The following is a 12533-nucleotide window of genomic DNA, read 5'->3' as shown; positions in this document are numbered from 1 at the left end:
TCTTGCTTTTGGTATTTCAAGATTTTCTTACACCAATTATCTCCATTTACACTAATATAACGATTAGAGGTGTTACGTCCGCCAAATCTGCATTTTCTTAGAAATGCAGTGCGGTACACGGTTAGTCATTTTTGCGATTATTTTAATGGTATTTTGAACACTTTTTGTGGACTTTTTTATTTTTGGGTTTCTGGCGCAGATGTATGCGATGCACTTTTGTTATTTAAGTATATTTTTTCGAGAATATTTTTTTATACCTCCTCAGTTTTTCTTATTTTTTGGGTTTTAAAAAATTCTGTTCGACCAAGCATTTCTATTTACGCTATTATCACCACTACAAAGCTGAATATTTGTGGGAATGCAGGGCGTTACACGGTTCGTCAATTCTTTATTCGTACTTTGAACGTTTTATAGAGACTTCTTTGTTCATATTTGGGTTCTGGGGAGGTGTATAAAATGCCCATTTATGATATGGTCAGATCATTCTTGCTAAAATTTAATTTTTTCTATTTTTCTAATTTTTTGTTTTTCCCAAGAAAGTTCTACCAGGTATCTCCATCTACGCTATTTTAACGATTACAGGTGCCACTTTCGCCAAATCTGCATTTTTGTGTAAATGCAGGGCGCTACCCGCTTCGTCATTTTCGCTATTTTTATTCGTATTTTAAATGTTTCTTTTTTGCGGGCTTGTGTGTTTATGTTTTGGGTTTGGGGGATATGTAAAGATGCATACGTTCGATTTTGTCATCTCGTTTATGTGAAAAAGTTTATTTTTGTATTTTTTTTTTGTTTTACAAACTTCTGTTCGACCAATTGTCTCCATCTACGCTATTATAACGAATACAGTTGTCACTCCAGCCAAACCCGCATTTTTTTTAAATGCAGGGCGTTACACGGTCCAACCTCTTCGGGGGACAAAGGATGCTACGCATCAAAAACCTTGCACAGGAAATTGTTTTAGGGGCGAAGCACCTTAAGACCTCGCTTTGTCCGTGGCTTGTCCCTTGGCGTTTGTGTACACAGTGTTGCGCATGCGCGAGGAGCATTGGATTGGATTTGATTGGAATGGGCTGAAATGGATTGGATTGAATTAAACTGAATTGTATCGGATTGAATTGAACTGGAATTGTATATACTGTACACACGCGTTGTCACTCATTTACATGCGCGAGTGCGCAATGCCACGCGTGATTTACGGTAAGAACGATCCCCAGTGCTTCAGCCACTCGCCATGATTCATTTCGTGGAGATGCGTGGATGTTTAATGCGTAGCATTCTTTGCCGAGTACCCCCGCGCCCACCCGTAGCAAGGACCGGTTATTACCGTGCATTTCAGCAATAATGCAGACTATGTGGAAGTCCCATCTTTTAATCCCAATAATAGCGTAAAAAAAGATAATTAGTGAACAGAATTTTGAAAAACGAACAAAATATGCAAACTATCAAAAATTGTTGAAAAGGCTGACCCTGCACCCTCAAGTTCTCCAAAAATGGGGATTTCGCAGTAGTTCCACCTTTATTCTTTATAATAGCATAAATGCTGATAATGGGTCGAATAAAAGTTTGACAATCCAACACATAAGAAAAGTATAAAAAACAGGCGAAAAGGCGAACCGTGTAACGCCTTCCATTTCCACAATAGGCAAATGTCTCGGAAGTTTCACCTTTAGTCGCTAGATTAGCGTAAATAAAGACGATTGGTCGAACAAAATTTTTACAAACCGAAAGAATAACAAATATATAAAAAATAGTGAACATAGCAAACCCTGGATAGGCCTGCATTTCCACAAACAGGCGGATTTTATAAAGTTCCACTTTTAATCGTTATAATATCGTTAATTGGTCAAACAGAATTTTGAAACACACAAAAAAAAGGAAAATACAAAAAATAGCGAAAATAGCAAAAGTCTAACGCCCTTTATTTACACAGAAATGCATATTTGGCGGAAGTAACACTTAGAATCATAATAAATAGCGTAAATGGGGATAATTGGTCAGACAGAACTTTGAAAAAAAAAATTTACCTGTAAAGTACTCGCACTCCAGACAAGCGGCATAAGAATGTTGCGCCTTAGTAGATAATTCTCCGAATTTCTGCCGATTTTTTTCGCATTACCCGCGAACTGACCTTTTGTACGGACTAGATTGAGTGGATGTAATTGTGTGATTAATATCGATTCACAATTAAAACCTTGGGGTATTTTGCGGAGCAAGAAAGGGCTGCGAAGGGTGCTTTAAAATAATGTCTTACATATATACTGAATCTATTTACCCGCTGAAGGTGTTTATTAGAGCTTGGTTACTAATAACATGCCGCAAAATATATTTTTCGACTAACATGCCGAACCCTCAATCAGAGATAAGAAAACTTCTGTGGTGCGTTTTTCACCTCAAATAAATCTACGTGATATAGTTTCGAACTGATAGAACGTCATGCATCATTCTTGATTGCTTCATCAGTACAGAAGACCTCACTACATCGGCAACTGCGATGTCAGAAAATGAGGATGTAATGTACAAAGATACTGAAACTTCCTCCGCGTTGCGTGAACTTGTCCACAATACTGCACAAAAGACATTACCATGGCTTCAACACCCATTCCGAGGCGTCCAATGGAGCCGTATCTTGGTGGCGCATCATGAAGACCACCCGTGACGAAGATGAATTCCGTTTGCCCGTACACTGCGGAAAAATGGAAATGACAGTGCTGCAATAGCTAGGATTGGCTTCCATTGTTGATTAGCTATTGTTGATTGTGGGTTAGCTGCCGGCAAAAAAAAATTCCCAGAGAAAATTTCACAAACTGCTAAAATGTTGTATCTGGAAGTTCAAAAACTAGATGCGTGACACATGGGCTTCAGAGCACCTGTTACAGCTTATTGCAAATCCCATGGTTGTGCGCTTTCAAAACAATGATTTGTACTAAAGTGAAATATAGTTAGCGCTACTATTCGCAGCGACTACAAAATGTGAGAAATTCTGGCCACGAGGACCTGGAGCGTTGGCATAGTGGCTATGGCGTCGCAGCTGCTGCTCGCAAAGACGCGAGCTTCAGCACGGCCGGAGTGGCTGCTTTCCTGATGGAGGCGAAAAGCGAAACGCCGGTGTGTCGAGATTTCGGAGCACGTTAAAGATCGCCAGGTGGTCAAAATTTATCCGGAGCCCTCCGCTACGGCGCTCCTCATATCCAGATGTAACGTGGTCGCGTTAAACTCAGCGATCAATAAATCAGAAAACAATGAAGAAGCTTCGAAGTACATCTCAGTTCGTCGAAATTTACATGCCTTTTCCGCAAGGTCCCCCGGCTACTGCAAGAAATTTGGTGATCCGTCTGTATCACGGTGCAGCCGAACGCCAAGTCCTGTACATATTCTCGCGTGGATATTTCTCAAGCAGGGGATCGTTGCTTGACAAATATCCACGTGACAATGCGTCTAGGTAGACGGAGGTGTAGACAGCTGCAAAATGGATATGTACCTATTTATTAGGCGTAGCGCTACACCGAAGAGTACAGGCCGCACGGCGAGTCTCAGCGAAGATGGCTGAATCAGTCCGGCCCGCGAGCGGTGGACCCACACATTTACGTTGTCGTCTTCGAACACCTGGCTGGCCAAGGAGCACGAAACGTATCACTCACTGTGGATATACCACTGCATGGCGATCGCACACACCGCAAGCAGAGGATCGCGGCTTGACAAATATCCACGTGACAATATGAACAATGTCAGACCTCTTACTACACTTAACATGAGATCTCCTCGGGGATGCGGTCGCTATAAAATAGAGTGCGTCTGTTTTACATTCATTGCAGGGCAACTCTTGGTAATAATGAAACTCACGCTGAGCGTAGCTCTTTAACTTGAGGTCGTTGAAAAGCCTCCTTGCGAGATCTTCGCTGATGTAATTTGTAGCCGTGATCAAGTACTGCAGGTTGCTAAGGTCATGCTTGGTTCGCTGTGGATGATCCAGCAAGCGTTGGGCCTCGTAGGGAACTGTGGCCAGTGCGGATACCTGTGGAAGACATGTCCTCCACCGATTGTCTTCTTGCATAAGAAATAGACAAATCTTGTCGCAAGCAAAGAGACCCTCGACGTTGTCAAATAGAAGGGTGGAACATATTTAGAGGTGAGGAGTGAATGTGAGCGCGAACGATGAAGATGACGCAGTACAGCCACTTCTGACGCAGTACAGCAACAGCCCGCGCGGAGAGAAAGCGATTTCATGCCTATGTGGTCGCCAGGGTTAAACTGCCTGTTCGGGCGGGTTTAAATGCTTCGCGTTGCTGCTATAGGGGTATATACGTAGCAGAGAAATGGAATGCAAAGCCAGTGCAGGGCTGAGTAAGAGGCAAAAGATGGTGAAATGAAAATGGCGGTGATAGTTAGGAGTGCTAAACAGGAAACGGAGGGACACGCAGCTCATGTCGCCACCAAACTTGCAAATGTTAACTGTAAAACAAAAAACCGAAAGCACAGTGAGCATGACACGCGGACGTGCTTGGTATACGACATGTCAGATACACCGGGCTTTGCTTTACGGTAGCCCTGTGGCCGATATTCAGACTCGTGAGGGCGAGGAATTCAGTTCCTAGGTATCTACCAAAAAGTATTGCACATATTGATTTCTTTTAAGCGGTCCTCAGAGTAAATACCAGAAAGTGCAAAAAGTAAAAAAATGTTTGTGTGCTTTGCAAGGCACCGCACAAAAAGAACGTGTCATCGGCGTCAAACATAAAATAAGGTTATTCTTGCAGGTACACTGAAGCGCCAATAAAGCCAGCTGTATCGGCAAAATTTAAGTGGAACTTCAAAATATAAAGGCTTGATACGCAGCGCTCAAAAAATCTGGTTCGCCTTTTTGGGGCTTTTTATTTTGTCTTCCTTTTGTGAGCCAATGTATAAGGTGCACGTAATAGATTTGGTTGGTTTATTTGTACATTTTGTTATATTTGTATTTGTCTAATGTTAATTTGCTGAAACCAAACATCTAAATTTACGTTGCAAGATGAATTAATGAGTTCACTTCGCCTATTCTGCATGTTTTGTTTAATGTAGCAGTTACACGCTGCAATTCTCGGGTTGACGGAATGCAACACATTAAAAACAATTAAGCGTCCTGTCGTGACTGAGAGTTACCCCATGAATCTGCAGGAGTGGTCCCACGAGCAGTCACCTCCGCCAGGTATCCCTCTAGTTGCATTTACAAGGCACAGCCGAAAAAAAGCTGTCAAGCAATATTCTACCTCTTTCTTTCCGTCCCTCCCTCCTTTCTTCTTTTCATCGCTCCTGCCTCCCTCACCCACATCGTTTTTGCTTTATAAGAGAAAGAGAAGCTCACCTTTTGCTTTTCCAGCGCTTTTAGGAGGTCATTAGTGTTCGGCGACTCCAAAAAGACGGTAGACGCTCCTTGCACGATGCCTTTGCAGACACAGTCAAAAAGGCCATAAACATGGCCGAGTATGCCCGTGTACAGAAGGAAGTCCCTGTCGTTCAGGCCCATGTGACGCGGGTGACTGGAAATATTGTTTCTACTCATCATAATGTTCAAATTTATTCTAACGGACATAGAGATACCAATGTGGCGTCCACCGGGGATGACACAAACAGGTTGAAAAACATCCGAGCAGAACCAAGAACGTAAATGTTGTAAATGCGCAAACATTGATGTATATTCTAACAACCCCTACTACTGCCTTAAGTTTCGAAAAGGAAGTAATGTTTTTGAGAACCACTTCGGATACATACGCTATACTGGTGTGTACAGCCACCTCTCCCTATGACCGAGGTTTCTTGGTTTAGGTTTTGGGCGCTGAAGATTGGAATTCCTGAGTGCCGTTTTTTTTTGTATGACGCTGGAGCGAAGTTGGGTGATGACATATCGAGTGCCTGAACCTACGCGAGAATCATAAGGTATAACGCCTTTTGGTTTTAAGCAGTACACTAACTTGAACCTTCTATGATTCACTGTTTATCAACCCAGTAATAGGCAATCTTTTAGGATTTCGAGCACGAAAACATTTTTCGCTTTTATTATTTGTCTAACACTCTACTTTAGCACAAAATAACGCTTGTGGCTTAGTTTTTCCAACTTTTTTTTTTCTAAAAAATTTGCATCCACAGGAAAATGTCTGCAAGCGTAGGGACATTTTGAAATTTAGGTTAGCAATTGTTAATGTCAGCCATGTGTCCTCTCAACGCGTTTTAAATTTATAACCTTAATCACATGCCTACATCACCTGCCTCTAAAGCTGAATAGTCAAAATTTAAATTCATTTAACTTCAATACAAAGTATTAGCTTCCACCATCACAAAAAAATTTCGAAAAAAATGATCACGGCCAATGATCATGCAAAATTCTAGTTTCGTGGGGCTCCCTATCCTTAGAGCTCGGTATGATGTGCGTTGTAATCCATTAAAGATAAAGCGATTCCCGTCCAGACTAAATCACTGGACATATTTCTGCAGCAACCAAAAACAATCATGAGTCAACCCACTCTGTGAAGAAGATGGATCAACAAAGCGTTCTTTGCACACGATCATGGAGGTGGCGTTGAGTTTAGGGAAAAGGTATGAACAAACTTAATTTGCTTGAGCGTTGACGGCGGTTATTAGTAAGAAAGGTGCATACAAGTACGCACGCATTGTTATTTCGACTCACTAATCTTGAAAATCTTATTGATAATTAATGTACTGAACATGCATGTCCAAGTGATGGGGCGTATAAGCTTAAGGTCTTTGTCAAGCTTCAAAGTTGCGAAAGCTGCCTACTATTAACTACCCTTCTCAAAATGTACAAACAAGTGATAAAATATTTAAACTTGTGGTCCAAATCATGTTTCGAACAGTTGGTCACCACCAAAGTGGTGACCCCGTGCAGACCGCGCACACACCAAGACGCTCATTTTCAAACACCTTCCCTTTAAAATACCGGACAGTCTCGAGAGTTCTTGCATCACGAATGAACAATACGCGAAACTGTAGCCATATAACCATCGATTAAAACAAAACGTGTCCATGCCAAATGAAATAAACGAGCACCTGCTTGCTTGCACATTCGCCACAAGAGACTCGTGGCAGTGAATGACCATCTTTGGCTTCCCCGTCGTGCCGCTGGTTAAATGAGCGTAGCAGAACTGTCCTTCGATGTACTCGATACGTGGCTCGACTTTAACTCGAGATTCTTCGCCTATGCGAAGGAACTCTTCCCAGGTGCAGGCGCCGTCACTGATGCGTTCAGTCTTGTCAGCAGATGCCCCCAACACGATGACATGCTTGGCGATAAGGAGGCGATAAGAAATGGAATAAATTTAAATTAGGCATTAGGTTTTTGAACACAATTTTGGAGATCTAAGCAACACCCACCGAAGTGCGAACGTTAAGATCCTAAGGATGCCAACGTTCACGTTACAGAGGTCAAATGGTCCGTTTACACGTGGTTATATAGGCACTTGCGGTATGTAAAATATGCGAGAAACATAATTTAACTTGACTTTGAAAAGTAATAGTACTATTAAAGCCGGCGGTGGGCACTAAATTGACTTTTTTTTATGCGAAGTTCAGAGGCTGCCGTCCGGCGGCGCTCTAGTTCGCGGGTGGATACCTGGCGGGCGCTCCACGAGTCTCATGGCTCAATGCGCCCAGTCGGCTGTCCTCCGCAATTGACAAGTTTGGGTTTAGCTTGAAGTGTTCCACAGACAATAAAATGCCTTAGAATGGGCAGCGAAAGGGACAACCGCGTGTGTGTCCGCTAGATTGAAGCTCGAGGCCTTCAAGGTGTTAAGTCGCTATGGGAAAGACGCATGTCGTTCGCTTGGAGGAGAAGCGGAAACTTAACAAGCGCCAGCACGAAAAGGAGCGTGGATGGACGCGAAAACAACAAAAATCCGCTGCCGCAGCCGTTGCCGCATCACGTTCCAGCTGGTCGAGTAGCTGCAAATACATCCTGAGTACACTTGTTCACCTTAACGGGCTTTTAGAGCGAAATGTTTCGCTCTTAAACCGGTTCCACCATGTAAACATGTCAATAGACGCCGGCATCATAAGCAAAAGGGCCAAGCTTCAATTGCAGCCACCGCAAGCGCTCTTAATTCCAAGCAGTTAATGTCAAAATACGCGAAAAATCAACTTACTGCCCTTCAATTCTGTGAACACAGATTACCGGTGAAGCTAGACGCAGTCCACTGAGTGCATCAGAACAAAGCAAGTTTGTTATATGTTATTGAGCATACTTCATATGCAATTATCTTAATTAACTTGGAAGGACCCCAGCTTCATTCAAGCGGATAAATGTGGAGCTGTCTGTTTCCTTCCCGTGTCGGAGGAGACTTACTGATTGTGTAACTCCCGCAACCCAATCCGCTAAACCACTGAGGACCCGAGACAGGTCGCATTGGACCGCGTGATGGTTCATGTTTAAACCTCCCGCCAGCACCACGGACATGTCATCAGTACGGTAAGCGCATGAAACTTGTAGCTACGCATTCACGCCTTAACCACCCCTCCCTCCACTCCAAACTGCTGGACGCGTAAACCGGAAACTGATTTATACGTATAACAGTCAACCGGTGTAAGACACCATTGAAAATGTCGCTCTCTAAGCCCTGCTGAACAGGTAATAGTGGCTTACATCTGCGTTCCAAGAAAGTGAGTTGCTGTTCATTCTAGATGGATTCACAGCTACTCGACAAGGAGAACTTGAGGCGGCAATGGCGATGGCGGTGGCTCTTCGTTGTCTTCGTGAGAACTCGCACTCCTGTTCGGGTCGGTGCTTCTTCAATTCCGTTTTTCTTCCTCAAAGCGAACGACATGCGTCCGTCCTATGGCTAGTTAAAACCTGGGAATCCTCCATATTTATTCTAGCGGACAGATATATGGCTGACCATCTCCCTCCCGCATAGCACGAATCTTACTGTCTGTGTAACAGACCAACCTGCACCCAAACCGCTTGATTACTGAGGGCAGGTGACAGGGCTCATTGAGCCATGAGACGTCCACGTTTAGATCCCCCACCGGCAAAACGGGCATGTCACCGGTATAGGAATGAAGCCCAGCTGTGCAGGCACGCCCTCCTTCCACCCGAACCCGTGCAAGCATAAACCGGTCAACGGTGATGGGCGAATACTTAGGTGTGACATACGCCCGCGAAATTGTCGCTCGCAAAGCCTTCCAAGCTAAAGAAAAAATATGGGCTCACGCCGTCGTTAAAACCTGACAAGTTGCGCTTCAACAGGCGGAATATGCAGCTACTCGGCGAGCTGGAATTTTAGGCCCAACGGCGATGGCGGCGTTCGATCGTTCTTAGGCCCATACACGCTTTGTTTATTCTTCGCAATCATCTGATAACGACGCAAGCGCCGTTGTCAACCGATTGTGCACCTTGTGAAGGAGGTATGGGGTGGTGGCGAGAGGAATATCAGCCAAAAGAGAGGTCGGCAATAGCGTAGAGGAGCGCCTGATAGGCGCCGAGTAAATTGGCTTCGCCGGAATAAAAACGGGGGAGGGGGTGTACATATTCCTTCGCAGTAAAAACGCCGGCGTGTGTGAGATTTCGGCGCGCGTAGATCTCTAGGTGGCCAAAGTGATCCGCAGCCCTCCCCTAGGTGCCCCTCATTACCTGTGTAGCGTAGGTGCGTTAAACCACATAATTAATCATTGTATGTTTATCCAACCCCCCCTCCCCCCCCCCCCCCCCCCCCGCCACCCAGTTTTCATTCCGGTGAAGTCGCTTTACTCTGAGCCGCTGCTAGGCTCCTAGCGACCACTGACCCCCTGTCACAACTGTGATTCCCCTCAACAACAACCACGCCTCTTTCACAAGATGCGTAATCGGCTGACAACAGCGCTAGTGGCGTTGTCAGGTGATTGCGGATAATATACAGAAGCCCGAATGCGCTAAACACGACCCAAAGCCGCCACCGCCGTTGCCGCCTCAAATTCCACCTCGCATAGTAGGTGTGAATACTCCCTGGTTGGAGAGCCACTTGCCCGGTTGGAACGCCGGCGTGAGCCCATGTTTCTACTTCAGCTTGAAACGTCTTCTGAGCGACATTTTCGCCGGTGTAAATTACGCCTAAAGCCCGTTCTCCATGGAGCGATGTTGCCTGCGAATTCGCAGATGCGGCACCACTCATGCGTCTAAACGACCTTTTTTCACCCCTGCGGCAAAGTGCCAAATTTTCGGAACGGTCGTGCATCCCCGGCGAACGCCGCTCGTACGGCGTGGAGGTGGTAGAGGGGCCGTAACTTGCGCTTCCTTGCAACCAAGCTGCGCTATTGGCCTCCCGAGGCTGCGACCTGCGGCTCCACTGGCTGCCGGGCCACAGTGGCACCCGGGGCAACGAAGACGCCGACGCCTGCGCCAGGGAGGCCCACCAGGAGGGCGCCCCAGTCTCCCAAGATGCCACCGCGTTCGACGAGGCCCGCACTGCCCTGGCCCCCATGGTGCAGACGATGAACCCTGACTCTCGGGTCGTGAGCGGCCAGGCGCCCAGACCGTTGTTGCCCGCACGCATCAGCAGGGATCCCCGCCGCCTGCTTCTCCGCATGCCGCTCAACTGCTGCAATGTGGCGGAGCGTCTGCACCGACACGGGCGCAAGAACTCCCTTACATGTGCGGACTGTTCCGAACTGGAGACGCTCGAGCACCTACTCTGCTTCTGCCCCCACCACGCGGGGCCGAGAGCAGAGCTCCACCGAGCGCTCCAGCGCCGAGGCTTTCCCAGCGCCGGCATAAGGGACCTTCTGTTCCCGAAGGGGCCTGCGGCAACCCAACGGGTAGTCTTCGCTTATCTGCTTTTTTTCCTGGAGACGACCGGCCTTACGCAGCGGCTGTAGCCTGGAGTGCAGTGATTGACTGATGTGCCCGGAATGACAGCATTCTAGTACTGACAGCTATGTTTATACATTTCTCTCTCTCTCTCTCTCTCTCTCTCTCTCTCTCTCTCTTTCTTTCTACTTTATCCTATCACTCCCCCTCTACTTCCCTTCCCCTGCACTGGGTTGTAAGCAGGTGAGCTCCCTGCCGAGCTTAAAATATCCACAGTGAATTTTTTTTCCTTTTCGCGTCGCAACTCCAACCACCACCACCCCACCATTTGCACGTTTAGCAAACAGATGGCGTTGCTTGCATACGCGCGGCGTAAGCGCGGGCGCACCAGCACAAACGTACCCCTTTTCACAACACGACGTCGGGCGCCTTTGTTAACGAATGCTTAATTGGTGTCCACGCAAGTCTCATACATCACAGCAGTTCGGAAGAAGTACACAAGTATCGTAGAAGAACCGTCCGAGGCGCAAGAAAATGCGCAAGCATGCACTACAAACGAACCCATTGTTGCTTGCTGTGTTTGTCTTCTGTGCTGTGTGTGCGTATATTCATAAAGCCGCTAATAAACTCATATTTACTGCAAAACAGTCTGAAACAACTTCCCCAGAAGCACAATAAAACCTATTTTTAAAAATTAAAACAAGCTTTGCTTGTGGCAGATCTAATTCAGTCTGCAAACAATGTGCTTCTGAAGTGCGAAAATTGCGACGTTCGGGGGCCATGTAGACGACATTTCCAAGAATTACGAAATTCCCAAGTGCGACTGTTTGTTTCACCGAATTCGCAGACGAAAAAAACTCCCAAGCATTCCCCCGAGGGTGAACATGGTTAAGTGCGAATGCACGGGGTGATGCTATGTATTCGTTGTTGAGGGTAGCGTTGCCTCCCGGATATCCATCGCACGACCGCTCTCGACGGAGACGCGCGCGCGACTAAACTGGAGCAGAGCGAGCAGGAGACTGTAGCGAGAGAGCGCGCACGAGCCGACCCACGGAGGTCTGGCGGTTTATCGCTGCATATATAGGGGGGTACGCCGCGCCGAGCGCGCCGAGCCAGGTGGCTGAGAGAGGAGGCGGGCACGCGAGAGAGAGGGGTGCGCGCGCAGCTGCAGCCAGCGAGGAGAGAGGAGGAGCGAGCGAAGGGGGAGAGACGCGCGCAGCGGCGCACGGCAGCTGCCGGGGAGAGGAGGTGGGGTGCGTGACGTCACGGCGCGGGAGAGGGAGAGGGATGCGCGCGGCGCACACCGCCGCACCGCGAGGGAGCGGTGAGGGCGTGCCGTCACGTGGGGAGTGACGTCATGCGCCGTTGCTAGGGACGCTCCTCTCCGCTCCGCGCCGTTGCTAGGGGAGAGGAGGACTGCAGACGCCGCCGCCGCCGCCGGCGGTGGAAGGTTTAGGGTCGCTTATAAAGTGCATTCGCACTTAAAACGCACCATGTAGAACGGGCTAAGTATGCGCCCATGTTCGGCTGCCGATTTACGTGTGTACGGGTTCTGGGCGGCAGGAATGGGTTTTGCACGCACAGCTGCGCTTCATGTCACTACCGAAGACATGGGCGGTGGTTGATTCAAACGTGAAACATTTGGCTCAATGCACCGTGTGAGCGGTCCTCCAAAATCGAGCGGTTTGTGTCTGGGGTGGTTTGATACACAGAAAGTAAGATGCCTACGACAGGAGAGTCACGTTTGTCCAGCATAATAAAGCTCGAG

At 47.1% G+C, this 12533-nt stretch overlaps 1 protein-coding gene across 2 annotated transcripts in view; it reads right to left on the bottom strand.

Moving 5' to 3' along the window:
- Window positions 1-12533, bottom strand: part of LOC144159190 (uncharacterized) — a 37823-nt gene that overhangs the window by 19336 nt on the left and 5954 nt on the right. For both annotated transcript variants that reach the window (XM_077690521.1, XM_077690520.1), the window contains exons 5-8: window positions 7039-7271; window positions 5339-5513; window positions 3841-4012; window positions 2583-2683 (exon numbers count right to left, since the gene is read on the bottom strand). In XM_077690521.1, coding sequence (XP_077546647.1) covers window positions 2583-2683; window positions 3841-4012; window positions 5339-5513; window positions 7039-7271 — 681 coding nt within the window. The remainder of the gene's footprint in view (window positions 1-2582; window positions 2684-3840; window positions 4013-5338; window positions 5514-7038; window positions 7272-12533) is intronic.

This window comes from Haemaphysalis longicornis, unplaced genomic scaffold (genome assembly GCF_048455015.1).
Source record: "Haemaphysalis longicornis isolate Haplotype H1 unplaced genomic scaffold, Haemaphysalis longicornis Haplotype H1 scaffold_10, whole genome shotgun sequence".
Classification (NCBI taxonomy): Eukaryota; Metazoa; Arthropoda; class Arachnida; order Ixodida; family Ixodidae; genus Haemaphysalis; species Haemaphysalis longicornis.
The sequence above is the reverse complement of the archived record's forward strand: the minus strand, read 5'-3'. Positions and strand labels throughout refer to the sequence as shown.